Source organism: Arvicola amphibius, chromosome 4, assembly GCF_903992535.2.
Source record: "Arvicola amphibius chromosome 4, mArvAmp1.2, whole genome shotgun sequence".
Lineage (NCBI taxonomy): Eukaryota > Metazoa > Chordata > Mammalia > Rodentia > Cricetidae > Arvicola > Arvicola amphibius.
In genome coordinates, this window is record NC_052050.1 from 67227187 (window position 1) to 67252390 (window position 25204).

At 43.5% G+C, this 25204-nt stretch overlaps 1 protein-coding gene across 1 annotated transcript; it reads right to left on the reverse strand.

Moving 5' to 3' along the window:
- Positions 1-20272: 20272 nt before the first annotated feature.
- On the reverse strand, positions 20273-23106 carry Il5 (interleukin 5). Its single transcript, XM_038325418.1, has 4 exons — positions 22969-23106; positions 22443-22475; positions 20452-20580; positions 20273-20371 (listed from the first exon to the last, which is right to left on the reverse strand). The coding sequence occupies exons 1-4, from the start codon at positions 23104-23106 to the stop codon at positions 20273-20275; spliced, it is 399 nt and encodes a 132-aa protein (XP_038181346.1).
- Positions 23107-25204: the final 2098 nt, after the last annotated feature.

Sequence of the window (25204 nt, forward strand, 5' to 3'; positions counted from 1 at the left end):
TAGCTGTTACATCTCTTTCCCAGGAAGTCGCCTTGCTCGTGAGTCTTTGTACCTGGGGTCATTCCCTTCCTAGAAGCATGGATTTGGTCTTCATTCCATACCACGGCTGAGAGTCCAGCCTGCTCATTCAAAAGATGCCGAGGGTTCCAGATAACCTGTGAGCTGCCCCACTTCCGCTCTTCATAGAAGCTGAGTTTCTTTCTAGACATCCGAGAAATGGGAAGCACCGTGATGTATGGCCGGTAGAGTGGTGAGAGACACGATCCCATTTCTCCAAGGCAAAGGTTGCTGTTTTCTGTAACTCCCGGCTGCTCCCACTTCAAACCAGCGTGGTGGGGGGGGGGGTGAGGAAGAGGTGGAAAGTACATTTCCAGCGGGAGAAAAGAGCAGGGCTGGGGACTTTCAACCTTATTACGGAACAGGTCATACGTACAAAAGAAAATGTCACTTATGCCAACATCCTGAAACAGCAAAACCCATGTGTCCATCACTCAACTCAGAGTGCACTCCCAGCTGAGAGCTTACATCCTGATCTATAGGCACAAGGCAGAAACACAGAGGGGGCGGGAGCTAACTAGGAATTTCAGGGACTTTGAAACCTCAATATCTGACCCTGGTGACTTCTCCAACAAAGTCATTCCTAATAATCCTTCCCAAACAGTTCCACCAAATGGGGACCAAGCATTCAAATATATGAACCACTTTTGGGGGCCATTCTCAATCAAACCACAGGAGCTAAGCAGTTACTGGTGCAGGTGGCATTGCTCATGAGCTTGAGTGAGTTGTCATCCTTCCCAAGGTTCACATCCATCACAAACATGGATGCATCCGCAGAAGAGGCAGCGATGATGACCTTTTGTCTTCCAAGTGGGCCCCCAGCGTTCTCCATGGTGGTAAAGACAGCAGTAGATTCCACAGCAGGCATCACCCCAATTGGTGATGGCAGGCCCTCAGTCCTGGAAGATGGAGATTGAATTGGCCAAAGTGACTCCAAGAAGGTGTGCTAAGTCTGACATAGGGCTAATGAATGCAGATCAACATGGGACAGGCAAAGTGACCCTTTGCTGTCAGGGAACTCTTTAGGGGGCCTCTTGCAGGCCCCCATGTCAAATTTGATTCAATCACTCCCTGTCAGCATGAGGAAAACTCCTCCACAGAGCAATTCTAAGACTTAATACTTGTTTCGAAAAACCGTACTGCCCTGGATGACAGAACAGCGTCAGGAAATAAAACATTCCTCCAATCTCAGAAATAAACCATAAATCAATGTATGCTTCTGAGGAAAATAATAAAAGTTATCATTAGGAACAGTCACATACCATTCAGTATTGAACATAAGCAGTATACAAAAACTGCTGATCTCTCAAAGGTACCAACATCCCTACCTTTAAAATGGTTAACTGACAAACCTGTCTGGGTGGGACAATTGCCTTTGGCATCAGAAAAATTACAGGCATGAGAGTGGCTGATACTAGAGCAGCTAAATGCTCAACATATTGACGAATCAAGCAGTCCATGAAATTCCCCTAAATTTGTCATTAAGAAGAAATCTGGAAAATGAAGAATGGTAACAGATCTAAGAGCTATTAATAAGGTGATCCAACCAATGGGATCTTTACAGCCTGGACTGCCTTGCCTTCTTTATTACATAAGGGATGGTCTATTACAGTGATTGACTTAAAAAATTGGTTTTTTTAGTATACCTTTACAAGAACAGGATAGAGAAAAATTTGCCTTCACAGTGCTTACTTATAATAATTCTCAGCCTGTTGGAAGGTGTAAGTAGAAAATTCTAGTTATTCTATTGTGGAATTGTGTTTCACAAGGGAAGCTAAACAGCCCCACCTAGTGTTAATATTTTGTACAACAGCCATGGAAATAATTCATAAACAGTTTCATCAATCTATAATTTACCATTATATGGATAATATCTTACTGGGTGATTCAGACTCAGGCACCTTAGGAAAAAAATGATTGAAGAGGTAAAGAAGATTTTGTATTGTTGGGGAATATAAATTGCTCATAAAAATACAAAAAGGAGATTCTATTAATTACCTAGGATATAATATAGGTTTACAAAAGATTCAACCACAGAAAGTACAAGTCAGGAGAGATCAGTTGTAAACTCTTAATGATTTTCAAAATTTTCTGGGAGATATTAACTTGTTATGGCCCACAATTAGATTGACAACTCAAGAACTAAGTACTTTATCAAACTTTTCAAGGTGATAAGGACTTCAATAATCCAAGAAAACTATCAGTTGAGGCGGAGGGAGGATTGGCTTTGGCAAAAGAAATACAGGATACACAGGCAATTTCTTGGACCTAGGGCTTGATTGCATCCTGGCCATGCTCTCTTCCATGAATTCTCCTACAGGAATGCAGAGAGAAGAGACTATCTTAGAATGGAACTAATTAGATCCTTCCTCATATTGTATGAGGAACACCAAAATTCTGGAGTATAGGAGTACATCCTATACTGATGCAAATAAATCAGGAAAGGCAGGTTATAAGTCAGTAAATTGTAGTGGCATTTCAATTGTATTTTAATAAAAAAGTTTGCCTAGGTATCAGGAGAGTAAAACAGTCCCACTGGTCAGCCTTACAGCCAGGCAGTGATCACACACACCTTTAATCCCAGTAGACACACTAATTGCCATAGAAACCGGGTGGTGTGTGCCTTTAATCCTAGAACTGGAAAGGATTATAAAACGTGAGGAAACAGGTCTCAGACACAGTCTCATTCTGAGATTCCTGTAAGCAGGATTACTATTTTGGACTGAGGTTGAAGTAAGAGCCAGTGACTGGCTGCTTTGCTTTTCAGATCTTCAGGTTGAACCCCAGTTTCTCTCTCTGAGTTTTTACTAATTATGCTTCAGGAAATTTAAGTAAAATGGCTCAAAACCCTTATGATTCTGTTCAAAAGTCATAATTGTATGCTATTCTTATGGTATTATTTTATTTTCTAGAAACTCTTTTTTTTTTTTTTTTTGGTTTTTCGAGACAAAGTTTCACTGTAGTTTTAGAGCCTGTCCTGAAACTAGCTCTTTTGTAGACCAGGCTGGCCTCGAACTCGCAGAGATCCACCTGCCTCTGCCTCCCAAGTGCTGGGATTAAAGGTGTGCACCACCACTGCCCGGCTTCCAGAAACTCTTAATATAGTTACTGACTCTTGATATGTGAAAGGGTCATATCAAAACCACTGAACTTATTTCAGATGATTCAAAATTAACTTTGTTATTTATTCAGTTATAAGAAATAGTCAGAACTGGAAATCACCCCTTGTATGTAGCATATATCAAATCCCATACAGGCCTATCAGGCCTTCTAGCACAGGGTAATGATCAAATTGCTCAGCTATTGGTAGGAAATAAGCTAGAAGCCTCAGAATTTCATAAGAAATATTATGTTAATAGCAAAAGTTTGAAAAATATTTCTCTATCACTTGACAACAAGCCAAGGAAATTATCAGGCAATGTCCTGTTTGTTCTTTGTATAATCAAGCTCCATTACCTGCAGGGTAACCCAAAGGGTACTCAAAGAAATAAAATGTTGTAAATGGATGTGTTTTATTTTGCAGTTTGAAAAGTTAAAATATGTACACCGTGCCATAGATACATATTCAGGATTTCAATGGGAAACTGCTTTAAGTTCTGAAAGAGTTGACTCTGTAATTACACACCTATTAGAAGTCAAGACCATTATGGGAATACCTGTACAAATTAAGACTGACAGAGTTCCAGCATATAAACTGTTTCCTATAAGATGAAACAGTTTTTATTTATATTACAACATAAAGCATATTATAGGTGTACCACATAATCCCACAGGACAAGCATCTGTAGAAAGATCTAATCACACTTGAAAAGTTATACTTAATAAACAGAAAGGGGTAATAAAGACCCCAGAGATAGATTACACAATGCTTTACTGACTTTAAATTGTTTAAATGCTAATGACAAAGGAATGACAGATGCGGAGAGACATTGACTAGTAGGAAAAACTACTGTATGCTTTAAAGATGTGTTGACCTCAGAATGGAAGCCAGGATGTGTGTTGGGGAAGAGGTTTTGCTTTTATTTCCACAGGAAAAGAAAAGCTATGGATACCATCAAAATTGATGAAGATTAGATTTGAAGAGGAGAGACATCTTGATTAGGAGAGGTGATAGTTCATCAACAGCATGACCATTCAATCTGCCCTAACTTAAAGACTAGGAAAGGCCTTTCATTTGATCAGACATAACCTGCCAAAAAAAATGAAAAAAGAAATTCCCCCAAATTAGGGTCGGGGCAGGGTTTTATTTTTGTCTTTCCAGGAAAATAAAAGCATCCAACTAAGGAATCCAGTTAACACTGGCCAAATGAGACATTTGAAGACAAAGAATGAATCATCCAGAGAAAATTTCCCAAGAAAGAGAGTAAATTGGCCTAATGATGTAGCACATGTCCAACAGGATAAAATTTAATGACTCTTCCCAAATGGCTGTTTCTGCTGTTCTCTACAGGCATCTAAGGCACATGGTCTTTTTGTATTCACAATTCAATTAAAATTAAAGCTGGCTTTGGTGTTGGAATATGGTGCGCTCCTTCTCTAAAGCCAAGCATGCTTGCTAAAGGAAAATCCAAAATCTCTGTCTCATGTCAGTAGAGCCACCTGATATGGGACAGAAGAAAAACCAAATTTAAGGGACTATCCTATAGCCACTAATTTCATAATCCTTTGGTTTTATTCTGACTCTTTAAAACTTTTCATAAAATATAATCTCAAAAATATTAAGATTAATATATTTGTATAAACTTCCTGTTGTGATATTAGTGGTCATATGGAGTAATAATTCTAGAAATAGGCTTCATCTAGTTTTCTGTATGTGATTTCAGGCTTGAGTCTGAATCAGGTAACTGGGAATTAAGCTTGTATACCCCAGATGTATCTAATAAATTATGGTCCTTTAATTTCTCCAAGATCTGCTGCATATGGCATTTTAAATGTTTAAGTTTTCTGCAGTTAACTGTGACCATTCCTAACAGCAACCTTTGAAGTCTCCAAAAGGATGAGGAGCCCCACCGTGATGATTCCACCTGGATTGTGGTAACACCACACAGAGATCAACTTTGAGTTACAAACTGCTCCGAACAATTTCAACGTGGTTAGCTGACATGGTTCAGCCTCACAGACTACTCCAACCAGGACTTCAGATAAGCCCTGCACTTTCCTATACACCTGAACAACAGCTATCTCTCTCAGGACTTGATCATTATCTCAATAGGTCCCCTAAAGATGCTGTCACTCCAGACAGCAGGAAGTAATTTTAAGAACATGATGGGGTGGTGGTTTTTGGTTATTCTGTGGATTATGGGTATTTATCATTGTTTGGGGGAAGTTGGTTGCAAGTTGTTATTCGTCATAGTCAGGGAGGAAACTAAGCAAAGGAGATTAGATTCAGTCATCTCATTCTGAAAAGGAAAAGGGAGATATAGAAATGATAGGATAAAAAACTGAAAAATCAGATACTAGTCTTAAATATTTTACATTGGTATGCATTTTTGAATATTGATAGAAATTTAAAGTTATTTTGTTTTAACATGCTGGATATATGCTTCTACTCTTGTTTAAGGTATTGTACCTATGCAGTTCATTTTAATATGTAATGCAAAGTTCTACTTCTTAAAGATAACTATTACAAACTGTTTAAGATAGTTAAGTAGTGAGTCATCGATAACAAATTTGTGGCCATGTTAGGTATGTTTTCAAGGTCAGACAGAGATATAGATAGATGGTCTTCAAACACTTCAAAGACCTATGGGATATGGCATTTAAGATGTTTTAATAACATACGGCTTTTCATGACAGTGAGACACATCTGCTTCTGGCAGCACTAATTTACTTCAAAAAAAGGATGATGGGCATTGAAGAACCTCCATGTGGAGTTTGCTTTCACTGTGTCAAAACTAACCACCAAGCAAAAAAACTGCCCTTATCTTGACTGTTGACAGTGTGCTGTTCAAACTGGACAAGCAGGATAAAAAAGAAAGTGACTGCTGAACTTTGCCAAGACAAAGTAGAACAGTTCTTCAAAATTCCTGCTAAAAAAGTCTGTCAGATATTCTAGGCCTGTAGGTCAAAGATGGATGCCCCAACATTGCAGAGGAACATTGGGTGACTGTCCAGGAAGCCAAATGTCTCTGTTGTTTCTATAATTTTGGAAGTTGTTTGCTATGCACTTCCTGTTTACTCAGGTAATATATCTTTCTTGGGTCTCTGATGGGGTTGAATACTAAATAATTATAGTTTTCCTTGTTACCAAATTCAGAAAAGAAACTGACAAAAGAGGTGTAAAGAATATAAGGTTGAGAGAGATAACAGCTTAAATTGTTTGCATAAGAAAATGTTTTAAGATCTAAAAAGATAATTTTGGGTTGGCAATACAAGTTATGATTTAAAAAAATAGTTTAAGTATAAAACTTTGAACTCCCTTAGATAGGATAGATAATGGAGTAATTTCTCCAAATTTGCCAAAGCAAATGGGCTAGATATTTATTGTAAATGTAATTCTTACCTGATTTTTTGTTCTTATTATATATAGTTTTACTGTGTCAGCGTTAAACCCTTTCCTTTTTATTTAGACAAAAGGGGGAAATGTTGCAGAATATTTGCTTACACTGTGAAGATGAGTTTTTGCCAAGGTGCCTTCTGTTTGGTTTAATAAAAAGCTGAATGACCAATAACTAAGCCTGAGAGAATAGGCAAGATTTCTGGGCAGAGAGAGAGAGGCCAGAGGGATGAATCTAGGCACAGGAGAGATGCCAATGGGATGCAGAACAAGTCAGATTACAGGAAAAGTAACCAAGCGGCAAGATAGAATGAAGATTACTAGAAACAGGTTAATTAAGTTATGAGGTAGTTAGAAAAGAAAGCCTAAGTTAAGGCCAAGCTTTTCATAATTAATAATAAGTCTACATGTCAGCTGTGTGGGGGTGGTGCACACCTTTAACCCCAGCTCTTGGAAGACAGAGGCTGACAAATCTCAGTGAGTTCAAGGCCAGCCTGATCTGCAAAGTGAGTTCCAGGACCGGACTGTTACACAGAGAAATACTGCTTCAAAAACAAGTCTACATGTTGCTGTTTGGGATGGAGAAAAAGAAAGTCCATCTCCAACTCCATTACACCCTTCTTTCCCCAAACTGCTCTGCCTGCCCTGCTAAGCCGCCACATGGGTGGTCCCAGGAGATCCTTTTTCTAACAAGATAGAACAAATTGTCTCAACCAACTGAACTGCAGCCTTTGAAACCTCAGTCTCCCCTGCTGTCTCACCCCTGACACACCTACCTCTCATGCGATGTAATTAAATGTAATGCTGAGGGCTACATGCGCGAAGCCCTGGGTTCAATACTGAGCATCCAAAAAGATGCTACAGATAGAATATGAGATAGACAGAAAATCCGGGTACAGTGTAGCCTTTAGTTAAGTTCAGTATCTACACACCACACTTAGAGTTCAGGGAAGGTAGCATAGGTGGGGATGCTACTCTAGTTGAATAATTCTGTTTAAATCTGAAATCATCCCAGAATTTAAAAACTTTACTTAGGCCTGGAGAGATGGTTAAGAGCCTTGCCTGCTCTTCCAAAGGACCCGGGTTTCATTCTATTCTCAGTACCCACCCGTTGGCTCACTGTGGTCTATAAATTCCAATTCCAGGGGATCCAATGTCCTCTTCTGGCCTTCTATGGTACCAGGCATACAGACATACATGCAGTCAAAAATATTCATATGCATAAAATAGTAAAATTTTAAACATTTATTTAAGTGGGAAATGGTGGCATATACCTGTAATCACAGCATTTGGAAAGCAGGAAGAGCCAGATATTTTGACCAATCGACATCGTGTTCAAGACCAGCATGGATGACATGAGACCCTGCTTTGAGGAGGTGAGGGGGGGCTCCTGGTTAGGCTTTCTCTAGAGCACATGCTGGGCTGAAATTCTGGGTCACAGGATGCTTGCACCTGAAATGTTTGCTACTAGGAACTGGCTTTCAAAAGTACCAGTTTATTCCCTCCGGTGATGTGTCAGAATTCCTTTTATTTCACATCTGGGCAGATGTGTAGTATCTGATTTTTTGATTTCTGCCAGTCAGGTGGGTGGGAAGTGTTATCTCCTTGTGGTTTAATTTTGCATTTCCCTGGCAACTAACTCAGTGTGCATCTCTTCCTGTGTTTACTGACCATTTGCATTTCCTGTTCTGGGCAATGCTGACTCATGCCTTTTACTCTTTTTTTCTTCTTAAGTGGGTTATTTATCTTTTTCTGATTAGTTAGGAGAACTTTGTGGTGATGCTTTCTGAAAATTGATCCACTGTCTTTAATATTTTTCCTAGCTTGTGGCACATCTTCACAAATGCCAGACTGGATGATGTTGAATGAGGTGATCTTTTCCTTCATAGTCTGTACTGGGAGGGCTTTCCCCTATTAATCCTTCGGGGTGGGAGCGCCTGCTTCTTCAGCTCTCTCAGCTCTCTTTAGCCTCTCCTGGGTCCTCGGAGGTGGACCTCAGTGGAGTTCTTTTCCTTTTTAGATTCCTTATTTATTTATTTAGTGTGTAAGCACTCTACATGTATATCGGCATTCCAGAAGGCATCGTGGTAACCACCTATTATAGATGGTTGTAAGCTGTGGTTGCTGGGAATTGAACTCAGGACCTCTAGAAGAGCAGCCAGGGCTCTTAGCTACTGAGCCATCTCTCCAGCCCCCTTTAGATACCTTTTTAAATTATGTTTACCTAGCCCAGGGCTAGAGGGCATGTGTGGCACAGCACACAACTGGAGATCCAGAATTGGTTCTCCTACTTTGCCATGTGGGTACGGGGGTCATCAGGTTCAACAACAAATGCCTTTGTTTGCATTGAACCATTTCACAGCCCCATTGTGGAAGAGTTCTTTGCCCATAGATTTGGCACTGGGTTGGCCAGCACTGAACAGTGATTAAAGGGTGGGAGGAACATGGAGTCAGGATGCTTATCTTGACTCCTTCTTGTAAACCGAGACTGCTCTTTCGTTCCCGGCCGCCCAGACCCAAATAAGCACATAGAAACTATATTAATTATAACACTGTTTGGCCTATTAGCTCAGGATTCTTATTAACTAACTTTCACATCTTAAATTAACTCATTTCTATTAATCTATGTATTACCACAAGGCTGTGACTACCGGTAAAGATTCCGGTGTCTGTCTCCTTCAGCAGCTACATGGTATCTCTCTGACTCTGCCTACTCTCTTTCTATATCTCTTCCAGCCTGGCTATATTCTGCCCTGCTATAGGCCAAAACAGTTTTATTCATTAACCAATAAAAGCAACACATATACAGAAGGATATCCCACATCATCTCCTCCTCCTCCTCGTGAAGTCATTGCAGGCTGTCCAGGTGTCTTAATTGGAAGTCCCAGTGTCACAAAGTGCCCCTCCACACTTAATTCTCTGCACCCCTGAGTCTCAGAAGTAAATGCCTCATCTGGTACCACTCCTGTGGCTACTAGCTCCAGATAGGTTTCTTTCCCTACATCCTGTTCTCAATTTTTAGGAATTCCCTAATTAACTACTCTCCTCAAGGTATTCCATGAGATGGCTTGTCCTGATGTCAACTTGACACAACCTAGAATCACCTGAAAAGGGAGCCTCAATGTGGAATCTTCCAGTGCCTGGCCTGTGGCCATGCTGGCCTGGAGGTTGTCCTGATCACGTTCATTGATGTGGGAAGATGCAGCCTGAAAGTGTTAACACCAGTTTTGAGCCCTCCACTGTAGACTGGAAGTTAGCTGAGTACTAAGTGTGCATGCATCCATTTCTCTCTGCTCTTAAAAAAAATGGTTCTTTGAGAATTTCCAACCATGTGTTTTGCTCATATTCAACCCTCCCCAACTCCTTTCAGATCCGCCCCCTTGCCTACCCACCCGATTTGCATTTGTTTTTTGTTTTGTTTTGCTTTTTAACCCATCAAGACTAGTTTGTGCTGTCTATATACTCTTGGATATGTGGCCCTCCAATGACACATGGCCGACCCACCAGGGGCTACATTCTTGTAGAACACTGGCTCTTCATCTCGCAACACCTATCAATTGCCAGTAGTTCCTCTGTTAGAGGTGGGGACTTGGTGCCGATCATCTCTCCATGCTGAAGGCTGGTCAGGCTTGGGTCTGCACAGGTCTATTGCATTCTGTCACAATCGCTGAGTTCACATATGTAGCTGTCCTACTGTGTCTGGAAGGCAGTTTCCTTGGAATCGCCCACTACCTCTGGGGCTTATGGTCTTTCCATGTCCTCTTCTGTAATGATCTCTGATTCTTGTGGAGGGTTGTATGATATAGATGCCCCATTTAAGGCTGAGCGTCCCACAGTCTCTCATTTCTACACCTTGACCAGTTGTGGATCTCTGTGTTAATCTCCAACTACTGCCAGTTTAAGTTTCTGGAGAGCTGAGAGATGCATTGGATAGGAATAATGGTAAGTCAGTTTAATGCTATGTTTATGAATAGATGGGTCATAGTCCCTGCTATCATTCTGCTAAGTAGACAGAGTATTAACCTGGCCGATCTCATCTTGACTGGATGTGGCACGGCGAGTTATTCCTGTTTCCTTGGCGTCTCTGCAGTGATGGACTGTAACCTGGACTATGAAGGAAATAAACCCTTTCTCCCCTGGCTTCCTTTTGGTCATCTCATTTTACCACAGCAGCGGAAATGAAACTAAGACATCCAGTGTGAAGTTTCTAGTCATGTCTTGCCAGGAATGCTCACGCAGAGGGCAACATGTAGGACCTGTTTCTCTATCATGTGGGAACCCAGGACTGAACTTCAGTTATCAAGCTTGGTGGCCAGCCCCAGAGCCACATCACCAACCCTATTTCCCTCTTACTATGTCATCATTCTAGTGGTTCTTTTTCTCTAGAAAACCCTGACACAGGAAGTAAGACTATAAAAGGACATCATATGTCATCAGGGAATTTCAAGTTAAAGCCAGATACCACTATACACTTATTATGATGGCCCAGATCCAAAATCCTGCTGACACCAGATTCTGGTGACGATGTACACCAAGCAGAAACTCTCATTTGTTGCCAGTGTAGATGCAGCGTGGTGCAGGGAACGGTGGGCAGTTTCTTGCAGAACTAAGCAAGCTTTCATCAGACTCCACAGAGTGTGCTCTTTGCTTTCTATCCAAAGGAGGGGAAAATGTACATTGATTGAAAAACCTATATATGGATGTTCATAGAGGCCTCATTTATAATTACCAAACCTAAAAGCAATCACAATGTCTGCTCAGTGGATGGATGCCCACCATGGGACATCCAGACCACAGAATGTTAAGTTCAGTGTTAAAAAGGACATCTGCTCAACTATGTTCATAGCAGCATTATTCATAGTAGCCAGAACCTGGAAACAACCTAGATGCCCCTCAACCGAAGAATGGATAAAGAAAATGTGGTACATTTACACAATGGAGTGTTACACAGCTGTTAGAAAACAATGACATCATGAAATTTGCAGGCAAATGGATGGAACTAGAAAGCAATCATCCTGAGTGAGGTATCCCAGACCCAGAAAGACAAACACAATATGTACTCATTCTTACTAGATGCAAAGCAAAGGATAACCAGACTACAATCCACAGCCCCAGAGAAGCTAGGTAATGAGGACCCTAAGAGGGACTCGTGGATCCCTCCTGGGAAGGGGAAATAGATGAGATCTCCTGGGTAAACTGGGAGTAGGGGTGGTAGAGGAGAGGGGATGGGGATGACAACATGAGGGAATGGGATGGTTGATTTAGGGGAGGGACAGAGTAGGGGAGCAGTGAAAGAGAGATCTTGATAGAGGGAGCCACTATGGGGTTAGGGAGAAACGGGGTGCTAGGGAGATTTCCAGGAATCCATACAGATGACCCCTGCTAAGACTCCTAGCAATAGTGGAGAGGGGGCCTGAAGCAGCCTTCCCCTGTAATCAGATTGGTGACTACCCCAACTGTCATCATAGAGCCTTCATCCAGTAACTGATGGAAGCAAATGCAGAGATCCCCAGCCAAGCACCAGGCCGAGCTCTGGTAGTCCAGTCAAAGAGAGAGAGGAAGGATTATATGAGCAAGGCGGGGGCAGGAGGGAATCTGTCAAGATCATGAAGGGGAACTCCACAGAGACAGCCCACCTGAGCTCGTGGGAATTCAACAGCTGGGGAGCCTGCATGGGACCCAGCTAGGCCCTCTGCATGTAGCTGATAGTTGTGCAGTTTAGTCTGTTTGAAAGGCCCCTGGCGGTGGGACCAGGATTTATCCCTGGTGTATGAACTGGCTTTGCCTTGCTCAGCCTTGATGCCTGGGAGAGGGGCTTGGTCCTGCCTCGACTTAATGTGCCAGGCTTTGTTGACTCCCCATGGGAGGCCTTACACTTTTGGAGGAGTGGGTAGGGGCGGGTTGGGAGAAAGATGGGGTGGTGGGAGGAGGGAAGGGAAGAGGAACTGTGGTTGGTATGTAAAATGAATAAAAAATTTTTAGGAAATGGCCGGGCGGTGGTGGCACACACCTTTAATCCCAGCACTCAGGAGGCAGAGGCAGGCGGATCTCTGTGAGTCTGAGACCAGCCTGGTCTACAGAGCAAGTTCCAGGACAGGCATCAAAGCTACACAGAGAAACCCTGTCTCAAAAACCCAACCAAAAATGTTACACAATGGTAAGCTCCAATCAGTGAGGTCAGTGAGTGACCTTGACTCAAACACTAAATTGAGGAGCAGTAGAGGAAGGCACTCAATGTTGACCTCTGGCCCCTGCACACACTCACACACATGCGTGTACACACGCACACACTACACACAGAGAGAGAAGAAATAAGAGACATTGGAGATGTATCTTGGTGGTAGGTGGTAGAACGAACGCTGACTTAACTTATTCAAGGTCTTGAGTTCTTGCCGTGGGAAGGCAGGGGAGGGGATAAAGGAGACGAAGGGTTCAATGAGAAAGGTGTGGAGGGCCCTGCGTGGTGACTGAGCAGGAGGAGTGTGAGTTTAAGGTCAAGGCCAGTCTAGGCTATGTAGAAAAACCCTATCTAAACACATACACACTCACTCATACACACACACACATACACACACACACAGAGCGCAAATATGAATCACTAGTGAAAAGAACCAACCTGAAAAGCCTATATGTGCATCATTCTGGAAACATAAAACTGTCAACACAGTGCAATAGCGGTAGGTGTCAGTGCTTGGGGACAGGCAGGAATGAGTAGGCAGGGCACAGGAGGTTTCTGGGTCAATGAAATGACTGGCTGTGATCACAGCAGTGGTAATCTATTATTACACATTGTGGGTCTCTCTACCCATGGAATGTACACCACCCAGAGGGACATAGTAAACTATGAACTTGGAGTGTTAATTATGGGTCAATGTTGGGTCAAAAGTTGACAGTAGGTAGGAAAATACAACTACCAGGGCTGGGGAGAAGGCTTAGCTGTTAAGAAAGATTGCTGATCGTACAGGGGACCCGAGTCTGGTTCCCAGCACCACATTAGGTGTTTCACAACCACCCCTAACTCCGCTCCTGGAATCTGATGGAATCTTCCAGCCTCTGTTGGCACCTACACTTCAGCACACCTACCCTTACACAGACACATAACATATACATGAATACGAAAGAAACATCTTGTGGCTGGAGAGATGACTCAGTGGTTAAGAGGCCCTCTTAACCTTTTGCAGAGGACCTGGGTTCGATTCCTAGCACCAACACGGCAATTCTCAACTGTCCGTAACTCAGGTTCCAAGGGGATCTGACACCCTCTTCTGGCCTCTGTGGGCATCAGGTATACATAACGTGGAGACAAGGCACACATAAAAAATAAAATGCACATTTAAAAAAGACAGCTGTTCCAGAACAGCTAGAACAGTATACAAAAGGCACAAAGGGATCAGGAGATGCAGTGTGGTTGGTAGAGTGTTTGCCTAGCATGCCTGGAGCCCTGGGTTCAGTTCCTAGCATGCCATGAACCAGGTGTGATGGTCTCAGGGGTCTCCGCGCTCAGAAGGTGGATCAGTAATTCAAGGTTGCCCTTAGCTATATTAAGAATTCGAGGGCTAGAGAGATGATGGCTCAGTAGTTAAAAGCACTGGCTGCTCTTTCAGAGGTCCTGAGTTCAATTCTCATCAACAACATGGTGGCTTCAACCATCTATAGTAGATTCTAATGTCCTCTTCTGGCCTGCAGGCATACATACAGAGTACTCATACATAGAATATAAATAAATAAAATTAAAAAAAGAACTTGAGGCTAGCCTGGGCTACATGAGAACACATTTTTAAAAAAAGTCAGAGATAGGAAAATTCATGGGGTGTTCTAGAAAGAGTCATTATTCCTGCTGAACAATAATTCTTCAAATAACTATTTTCTAACTAGAGTGTTTATCCATAGGTGCTTTTTCATTAAAATTTTTTGAGAGATATATATTTTTTATTGATTGATTGATTAATTAATTAATTTATTTATTATATATATGATATTCTGACTGCATGTATCCCTGTGGGCCAGAAGAGGGCACCAGATCTCATTACGGATGGTGTGAGCCACCATGTGGTTGCCGGGAATTGAACTCAGGACCTTTGGAAGAGCAGCCAGTGCTCTTATCCTCTGAGCCATCTCGACAGCCCCCCGAGAGATATATTTATCTTCCCAAAATATTACTTTTTTGAGACAAAGCTTCATGATGTAATTTAGGTTGGCCTCAAACTCACTGTGTAGCTCAGACTGACCTAAATTTCAGTCTTCCCTCCTTAGCCCCCTGAGTGAAATAACAGGCATGTGCCATGTCTCCCATCTAATACTGCAAACTGTTGCTTCGTTTCTTTAAATTCTTTTATATTTATTTATTTTACGTGTATGAAATTCTTGCTTGTGTGTGAGTGTGCACCACATGCATTCCTGGTGCCTACCAAGGACAGAAAATGTGGTGATCCAGTATGAGGAAGACATCTCTTACATTCTAAGAGACTGGGACTTTTGCTGGGCCTCACAGCTGAGCTAATAATACACCCTGAAGTCACTTAAGACTTAAGTCTGCTAGCAGGGAATGGTGGCACACACCTTTAATCCCAGTACTTGAGAGGTAGAGGCAGGCAGATCTTTGAGTCTGAGGATAGCCTGGTCTACAGAGGGAGTTCCAGGACAACCAGGGCTAGACAGAGAAGCCCTGTTTCAGGGAGAAAAACAAGACCGAATGAAGATCTTTGTTAGGGACAGACACACAACAGATGCAGGGACAGATTCACAAGTCAGTCCTTAGGCAGGCACAGGTCAGACTCATGCAACAGGCAGGAGATGGAAGATACAGAGATGAAGAAGTAGGGAATTTAACTCAGTACTCATTCTTGGTCACATGACTCCCAGAGGAAGCTCTTTTTGTTTCTTTCATTAATGTGATCCTGATACTTCGTTGGTGACTCAGAGTTACTCACTAATGTGCTTAATCCTTGCAAGCAAACCATTTTCTGGCAACCTCCAACCTGGAGTTAGGGATGGCTGTGAGCCACATGGACCGGAACTCAGGTCCTCTGCCGGCACGAGTGCTCCTAACCACTAAGCCTTCACTTCAGACCCTGGTTTGTGTCTTTGAGATGGGTCTCTTCATATATCTTAGGCTGCTTTAAACTTGAAGTCATCTTCCTATCTCAGCTTTCCAAGTGTGTGCCACCATGCCTAGCTAACAGTTCGCCTTTTTAAATGAAAGAATAAAGGCAAGCCGGGCGGTGGTGGCGCACGCCTTTAATCCCAGCACTCGGGAGGCAGAGGCAGGCGGATCTCTGTGAGTTCGAGGCCAGCCTGGTCTACAAGAGCTAGTTCCAGGACAGGCTCTAAAGCTGCAGAGAAACCCTGTCTCGAAAAAAAAACCAAAAAAAAAAAAAAAAGAAAGAATAAAGGCAGTCAATGGAGAAAACTTGCTATAGTTTGGACTTAAAATGTCCACCCAGAGGCCTGTGGTGCTATTAGGACATTTTGGGACTTTCCAAAGGCGGGAACTATTGGAGGAAGTTGGATTACTGCAGGCTTGTTGTTGAAGAGGATTGTAGAATCCCACCCTTCTTCCTCTTTCTCTGTTTCCCTGCCACCATGAGGTAAACAGTTTCTTCTCCCGTGCACTGCTACCATGTTGTGCCTCACTACAGACCCAAACAACAGGGTCAATCATGCAAGGACTAATGCCTGCAAAACTGCGACCCTAACTAAACACTTCAGTTGTAAAGTTAGTTACCTCTGGTATTTATTACAGTAACAACAGAAAAACCAACCTCAAGTCTTTAGGTTCATCCTCAGTACAATCGCTCCTCTTGATAAGGCAGGCCTGTGACCCAGGTACCAGAAGCCTGAGACAGAAAGATGGCTATTTCAAGACCTGTCTGAACTACACAGTGAGTTCAAAGGTAGCCTGGGCAATTTAGTGTGACATTGTCTTAAGAAATTAAAATAAGAAATAATAATTTCTTTATAACATTTTTATAAAATTTCATAAAACAACTTATAAGACACTCACAAAATAAGAAATTAAAAAGAGAGCTGGGAATATAGCTTAGTGATTGAACGTGTCTGAGGTGTGCAAGGAAAAGCAAGCAAATAGTGAATAGCACATCAGAATTCTCTCTCTCTCTCTCTCTCTCTCTCTCTCTCTCTCCACACACACACACACACACACACACACACACACACACACCTGGAGAGGTTCTGAATATCAGCTAGAGGACATGTAGCATATTATATAAACAAAGCAACAACCACACTTGCTACTCATGATCAGGAAGCATTGCTTTAAGCATTACCTCTTTAATGGAGCATGGTGGTTCATGCTTTTAATTCTAACAACTTGGGAATCCAAGGCAGGAGAATCATGACTTTGAGACCAAGTCCAAAAAGTACCCTGGACCCTGCATACTAAAATACCAACCTGCCCGGCCAGGTGGTCCCATTGATGCAATAGTAGCATGACTTTTTTGGAGGGATGGTAACCAGCCGTGGTTTCTGATCATATTTAAGGCATGCTCTACAGGGGAGAACGCATTGTTTGGCACTGTAAATCTAGTCAGAAGCGCATGGACTCCAGAAGTCATAGACCCTCCAGGGAACCTTCTGTTGTTTTACTAAATGGTCACTTTGTCAAACTGCCTTCTATGCTTGTATGTATGTTTCTACCATAGAGTAGTGCTGTTTTTATCTATCATCGGACAAGCTCTTTTCTTGTAGTAATGCAGAGGGTCCCTAACTGCTCAATGTGCTGAGAATAAGTGGCTGTGTGTGTTCATCCCTGAATGAGACACCTGTAACACACACACACACACACACACACACACACACACACACACACACACAAAGCTCAAGGAACAAGATGAAAGAGGGGGTGGCAAGAATGTGAGAGCCGGAGACTGTGGAGGAGTACAGGGAAATGTTCTCTTCTGGATATGACATGGCCAGCGTCCTCGACCTCACGGCGGGAGTGGGTTATCTGCACACGATCGAGCCAGAGTTTCAGCATGAGTGAGGAGGGAAACTCGCAAGGCTCCTCTCCTAGACCAGGGTCTGTTGGTGGCTGCTGGGGGAGGGAGAGCGAGTTTTCTTTGGGGATGTGGCCACGGGTAGGCGGTCCATGCTTGAGTGGATGCCTTGCACCTGTGAGCATGGGGGCAGCACTAACTGGACTCAGTGGGTTATAAAAGAAGAGGGGGAATATTTGAAATTGGGAGGAGGACATACGGGGGAGCCCAGGAGGAGTCTGAGCGGGAGTAGATGTGACCCAAATATATTACACAGAGGTATGAAATTCTCAAGGAAAAATATTATATTGAAAAATAAAATTGAACTCGGGAGGCAGAGGCAGGCGGATCTCTGTGAGTTCGAGACCAGCTTGGTCTACAAGAGCTAGCTCCAGGACAGGCTCTAAAGCTGCAGAGAAACCCTGTCTCGAAAAACCAAAAAAAAAAAAAAAAAAAAAAAAAAAAGAAAAATAAAATTGAACATGTAAGTAAGCATATAAATAAACATACCTTTATTTTATCACAATTTAAAAAACCAAGTACATGCTTGAAAAAAAAATACTAAGGAGCTGGGAATTGCTTCTGTGGGTAAGGGTGCTTGCCGGGTAATCCTGAGGACCAGAGTTTGAGTCTCTAGCAACGGCATAAAAAGCCAGACAAGGCCATGCCTGCCTGTAACAACAAAAGGGGCTAATTGAGCAGAGAAAGAGGGCTCACTGGGGCTTGCTGGCTGCCAGTCTAGCCAAAAATGGGAAACTCCATGCTCAGCAAGAGACTCTATCTCAAAGGATGGAGGTGGAAAGACAGAGAGCAACACCAGCATCTTCCTCCGGCCCCCACAGGCCCATATACATACAACATGCATGCTCAGACATTTCGTGCTGTAAGAAGTGGGATGAAGAGCTGGAGTTGAGATATAATACACAAAAATGTTCCTATTTGAAAGAAAAAGAACGAGGCTCCTGGGCAGAGTTCACCATCATATGGCCTGGGAAGGAGCTTGAACAGTATTAGGCCACAGAAGTTTTTATGCCCAGCAGTGACATGGGGACACAGTGACTCTTGTAGCCGGAGTTGGGGAGACATGACATTCAGCTTTGAGGGGAGAGAGAACTTCCCCTGGGCACAAAGCCACCAACAAAAACATTTCTAGTTTCCTTCGAGAACTGGGCTTGAAACTGATCAGCCAAATTCTCAGTAGTTGGGAGAAATTAAGCTATGGGTTCCCAAACCCGCCCCGTCTCAGGGTAAGCTTTAACACACATTTTAATTCTAGATCCAGTCTTGGGGAGGCCAGACATCAACCTCAGGTGTCCTTCCTCAGGATACCACCCACCTTGCTTTGTGAGACAGGATCTCTCATTGATCCAGAACTCACCAATTCATCTAGGTTGGAAGACTAGAGAGCCCCAGGGATGCGCCCATCTCTGCCTCCCAGAGCTGGGATTACAGGCGTGCCCCCACCATACCTTCCTTTCTGCAATGTGTGCTCAGCAGGTACTTCACCAGTGGAGCCATTTCCCCATTCGTTCATCCTCTCATTCATTCCTTTGCTATTAGACTCAACTCATCTAGTGATACAGTTTGCACAGGGAGATCCAGGCTCAAACCCAGCCCCTGTCCCTGCTCCTAATATCTCTACCAAGTCCTGCTTCCACCTTTGGAACTCCCAGAAACTCTAAGGAGCTAGGGTGCTCAGCCAGCATGTCCTCAGACCCTCCTCTGAACACCATGCAGGGACACTGTAAGCCTCTAGCATTAGAAAAGACCAGTAGCAAACTGATTGAGAGTTACACCTTTCGCTTTATTAGAATATCGCATAAATTGCAATAAATATTAACTTACTGAATCCTTAAACACATCATAAATAATATGGACATCTTACAGAATTAAATAAAGGCAAACATCTATTTTTCCTGGAGTAAACTAGAGGAGGCTTCTTCAGTGACCCAGAAGCCTGAATCACATCGCAAGCATTTGGTGCTTTTTGCTAGTAAAGTTGCAGTATACACAAAGTGTTTACTTTGCTTCTAAAGTTCAGTTACACCGAAAAGTAAGGTCCAACATGTGGTTGGTTCTCATTCTTACTGCACTGAGGTGGCCTTTTCCTTCTTCAGTATCTGGCTACTCCAGGCACAGAAAGATGATCTTGACACAATACGTAAGAACATAAGAAATTCTCATAGAAATTGAGAGTAGAAGTGGGGTTGCTGGAGACTGGAGAGAAGAGCAGGGAGTTGAGGAGAGGCTAGCTAGTGGGTACTACCATGAAGTTAGACAGGAGCAGGAAGCCCTGGTGTGGCAGGAAGCCCTGGTGTGGTAGTCCCCATCAACAGAGCTACAGTCTATCGCAGACGGCAAGGAGAAAGGATGTTGGAGTGTGTGCGGGTGTGATCCTCCTGCTTCTGAATGGATCAGAGTCACCTTGACTATACATGGAGTCTCCAGAAAAGGGGTGAGGGCTAGGGAAAGTAGCTCAGTTGAGCCCGGCCTGAACTACACCAGTTTCTGTTACACATATACGAAAAGAATGTTAGATATTTGGTTATATGCAAATGATCAGTATTTGAGAACATAGATAGGTTTAACTTGACTACATGATGTAATTATGAGTGGAAACAGTGTGTGGTAACCCTTAATTTGTCCAATCTTGTGGCTTTTATGCATCAGTTAAAAAATAATTAACTGCAATCAAATCTGAATTCCTGTCTTCCGGAGTCCTATCTCAGTCTTCCATTGTCCACTCTGTACTCAGCACACCAAGAAACTCCTGCAGGTAATCCAGGAACTGCCGTGTTCTCCGCCTCTCCTCGCCACATCGCTCCTGTGAAAAGAACAGAAGACCGTCATCAGCTCCTGGGGAAGCAGGTGCCGACAGGCCCGCAGGGATGCCGGGAAACTTACTTTCTGGCGGTCAATGTATTTCTTTATTAACGACAAGTTTTGGAATAGTGTCTCCACGGTCCCACCACGGACAGTCTGATTCTTCAGCACGTCTAACCCCTGGAAGATTTCGCCAATGCACAGCTGGTGCTGAAAGAGGAAGGTTATCAAAAGCCAAGTGGAGCAAGGGGAAGCACTAGCTGTATCAGCCAGCCCACAAAGTACACATACTTCCAAATATCATGCTATATGCAAGGAATGCATGCAACTAAAATGCATCAGTGTTAAAAAAAAAAAAGAAAAGAAAGCAGATCATCCGAGACATAGTGGGGTTTATCTGTAATCCCAGCATTCAGGAGGTGGAGGTAAGAGGATCAAGACCAAGGCTAGCCCCTGATACGCAGAGTTCGAGGACAGCCAGTGCTGTTGGGTCTGTTTCAAAAAGAAAAATCAAAACCAAAGTTAGGCTTTGATCTGGAGAGATGGCTCAGGGGTTACAGTCATTGATTGCTCTTGCAGATGACCTGGGTTTAGTTCCCAGCACCCTTGTGGTGACTCACAACCATCTGAGTCCTGGGACTAAAGGTGAGTGGCCCCACACCCAGCCCAATATTTCTTTTGAATTCCTAGAAAGGCTGGTAATTCCTTTCTATTTAGAATAATGAAATAATATATATTACACTAGAATAATATATATACATAAATGTATACAATATCATTACATAGTCATATTCATTTAACCATGTAGAAGTTACTAATAGAGGGATTCGTTATACTTTTTATGTTTACCAATCATTACCTAAGAATATAGCCCTCTGAGCTGGCGAGTGGTTAAGAGCACTTGATGCTCTTGCTGAGGGCGCAGGTTCAGTTCCCAGCACCCACATGGTGACTCACAACCATCTGTAGTTCCAGTCCCAGGTGACCCGATGCCCTCTTTTAGCTTTCGGGGACACCAGACACATGTGTGGAACACATACATATATGCAGGCAAAATATTCATACATGTAAAATAAAAATAAATAAAAGGAATCTAACCCTAAGTTATATCTCTGAGTTATCTTTCAGAAAGATATTAGAGTGGGCTGGGTCTGGAACTCACTGGTAGAGTGCTTATCCTGCACATAGGCCCTGGGCTGAGCCTCAGTAGTACAAAGCCAGAAAAGGAAAATAAAGCAAGGCACTGGGGTGAATAAAGTCATAGGCAGAACCAAACAGAGCCTAGCAGGACCTCTTGCCAAGTGTAGAATCGCGCAGAGAATCTTTGATGTGAGGCTTAGCTAGATGGAGGGCTGGCAGCTTCACTTGACCACATACATAACAGATTCCCCTAGCTCAAAGCCATACCTGATATTGATTGGCTAACGGCTTTTGGATGTCTCATAGCCCAGGCTGGCCTCTAGCTTAATATCTGGCTGTGAATGACCTTGAACCTCTGGTCCTTCTGCTCCCATTTTCCAATTGCTGAGATTACAGACATGCACGACCATGCCTAGTTTATGGGGTGCTGAAGAATGAACCCAAAGCTTTGTGTATATTAGACACTCTATCAATGGAGCTATACCTCCAACCCTCTTGTGTTTCTTTGTTTGTTTATTTGTTTTTGATACAGCTTCTGGTTGTGTAATCCAGGTAGGTTTTGAATTTATATAGCCCAAGCTGGCCTCAGACTCATGCTGCCCTTCCCTCAGCTCTCAAGTACTGGGATTACATCATTTGCCGTTCTTCATATTTATAAGAACATGCCTCCACATTCACCCACATAACAAATGTCAAAGGAAATTAGACAGTTTTAAGTGAAAACGAACGATTAGCTAGGTGTGGTGGCCCAGGCCTGTGTCCCAGTTACTGGTGCCGGGGCAAGAGGATCACTCAAATCCCGGAGCTTGGAACCTGGTGAGATGCCCACCCAGACACACAACACCACAAAGCAAGAAGCAAATGCCATGTAGATTAGTGTGTGGAGTGGACTTATTCATGCAGTCATGGCACTGAAACATAACTTAACTTACATTTTTATGAGTAGGAACAGGAAGCCTCACCGTCTGCAATGGAAAGGGCATCAGGTTATTTCTAAAGCATTTGTGGCAGTTTTAAATCTGTGCTTGCTCTGACACTGTAATCCCCTGTGCACGAACACATTCATGATTGCATTATTTATAGCAGATCTTTATGTGTGGGAATGAACTGCCATAAATTATTAATGCTTTTTTAAAAAGAAATTTTTTTTTTTTTAGTTAGAGTCTCACTGTGTAGCTCTGGCTGGACCAGAGCTTGCTGTGTAGACCAAACTGGCCTTGAAATCACAAAGATCCACCTGCCTCTGCCTCTGAGTGCTGGCATTAAAGGCGGCCACCACCACACCCAGCTATTAAGCATTTTTAAAGACCCCGTAGAGGCGGGAGACAGAGGCAAGAGGATCTCCTAGGAACTGGGACAGTTTGGTCTACACAGCAAGTTTGAGGTCAGTCAGGGCTGCATAGCAAGTCTCTATCTTGAAAAACAAACCAAACTGCAGAAATAAAAGTCGTACTTTACCTCATTGCTTGTTAGGAGAGCTCGGTGCATGGACAGTTGTATCAAGGTCTCTTTGACCACCGTGCTCATGGGAATCTCCAGAGCGATGGCCCAGACACAGGCGAGCATTAGAAGGCTGCAGTGCAGAAGCACCCTCATGATTCTGAAGCCTTCAGCGTTGGCCTTTAGCAAAGGAAGAGTGCAGAGCAGGGCTGCATCCCCAGCAATTTATTCTCTCTTTGAGGAAATGAATAATTTCTAACAATCAGATAGACGATACCTAATAAAGGCAAGTAGCGAAACTCATTGTTTCCAATTCCTTCCTTGGGTCTTCAGAGAAAAATGCATTTTTTTTTCTCGAACTAGTCAACATCTCTACCCCTACCCCTGTTTAAAAAAGCATTTTCTATAACAAAAGAAAATTAGTTTCTATGACCTCAATCCACACTGATAGGAATATTGGGAATGTCTCCCTGAGTGTGATGGTGCACACCAGCAGGTGTGGGGGGTACAGTCAGGAGGATCAGGAGGTGAGGGGCCTCCTTGGCTGCCCAGCAAATGTGAGGTCAGGCTGGAACACGTGAGACCCTATTTCAAACCACCGAAGAGCAAAGGGAGAGGAGGGGATCTTCTCAGTTTAACTAAACTCCATTGGCTGAAGCTGGAATTATCCGTGCTTCAGAACTGGAAATACTTCTGGGGAAGACGTGGATTAGAGTCCGGCAAAGTGAAGCTACATAGTGTCGGCTTTTGATCAACATTCTGTGTGTTCTCGATAACCAAAAGTCTAACTCCACCCGGGGGGGGGGGGGAAGATAAGCAGAGGGCTTGTTGGTTCCTATAACAGACAGTGCAGGGCAGAGGCTCCTTCCTGTGCTGCTCTGGTGGCTCAACCTTGACCCAGTTTTCAAGCAACTCTCTGTGGGGGTCCCAGGGTGACATCAGGACTCTTCTCTCTCTCTCTCTCTCTCTCTCTCTCTCTCTCTCTCTCTCTCTCTCTCTCTCTCTCTCTCTCTCTCTCTCTCTCTCTCTTGTCACATGCAGCAGGAAGAATCAAGCTTTGCCTTGCCTTTCCTTTCCTTCTTTCTTTCGTGTGTGGTGTGGGTTTATTGTCCATTCCCGCAGTGTTTCTTGAGCATTGTAGGTCATGATATAGATCTCCCTTTGGGGAATGAGCGTTCAACAGTCATTCATTCTCAGCGCCTTGACCAGTTATGGCTCTCTACAATTAGAACTGGCCACTTTAAAGAGAAGTGTCCCTGACCAACCCGACTATGTGGCCCAAAAACTGTCGATGACCACCTGCTCCTGTGGCCTCAGCCTCCCGAGCCCTGTGTCAGGCATGCCCCGCTGTACCTGCCTCCAGTGGTTCTTTTTCTCCTTGTTCAATCAAAACAATTCAGTCTGGGCTGCGCTCCCTGGTTTCAAAGTGCAGAGAAATCAAACTGGAATCAAGTTGAAAACTTTCTCCCAGCTGGCTAGCACTCATAGGACTAGAAAGTATTCTGTTGGCTCCTGCGGGAGAGTTGTAGCAACGGTCTTACTGATGGGTCCTGTTTGCACAGGCCAACTGACCAAGGAAGTTGTACCCTCTGGCGCACCAGTGGGTAAGTCTATTACGGAAGCAACCGGCTTCGTGAGTAGATTTGAGGACCCTCCCCGGGAAGGCATGCACGGGAAGCCTGGTCTGAAGCTTACAGCTGGGTCATAGGTCTGAGCAGGGAAAGCGGTGCTGTTGTTTTGTTAAATGGATATGATATACCTGTCAAATTGTCTTCTGAGTAGCTATGTGTATCCCATAGGTCAGTGCTGCTGTCAGGCTGGTCAGGGACACTTCTCATTAAAGTGGCCAGTTGTAATTATAGAGACCCATAACTGGTCAAGGTGCTGAAAATGAATGACTGTTGAATGTTCATTCCCCAAAGGGGGATCTATATCATGGCCCCCAATGCTCAGGAAACACTGCAGGAACGGACAAGAAGGAATGGACAAAACGCGAGCGTTTGAGGAAGTGGTAGAAGCTGTGTGGAATGCTGATGTCTGGGCATTATGTAGCTGTAGTGATCACCTGCACCAGGCTGGGTACATCAACATCCTATTGTGGAGGAGAAAGAGGCTCCGGGGCCGCACCTGAGGGTGTAGCACCTGAGGGTGTAGACGCAGTTGCAGTTAGTGGCTGATGGGTCTGGAAGAACTGAGTTCTTCAGTGATATCACCTCTGGTCAGGTCCCCGTGATCCCGTTAACAGCCCTAAAGA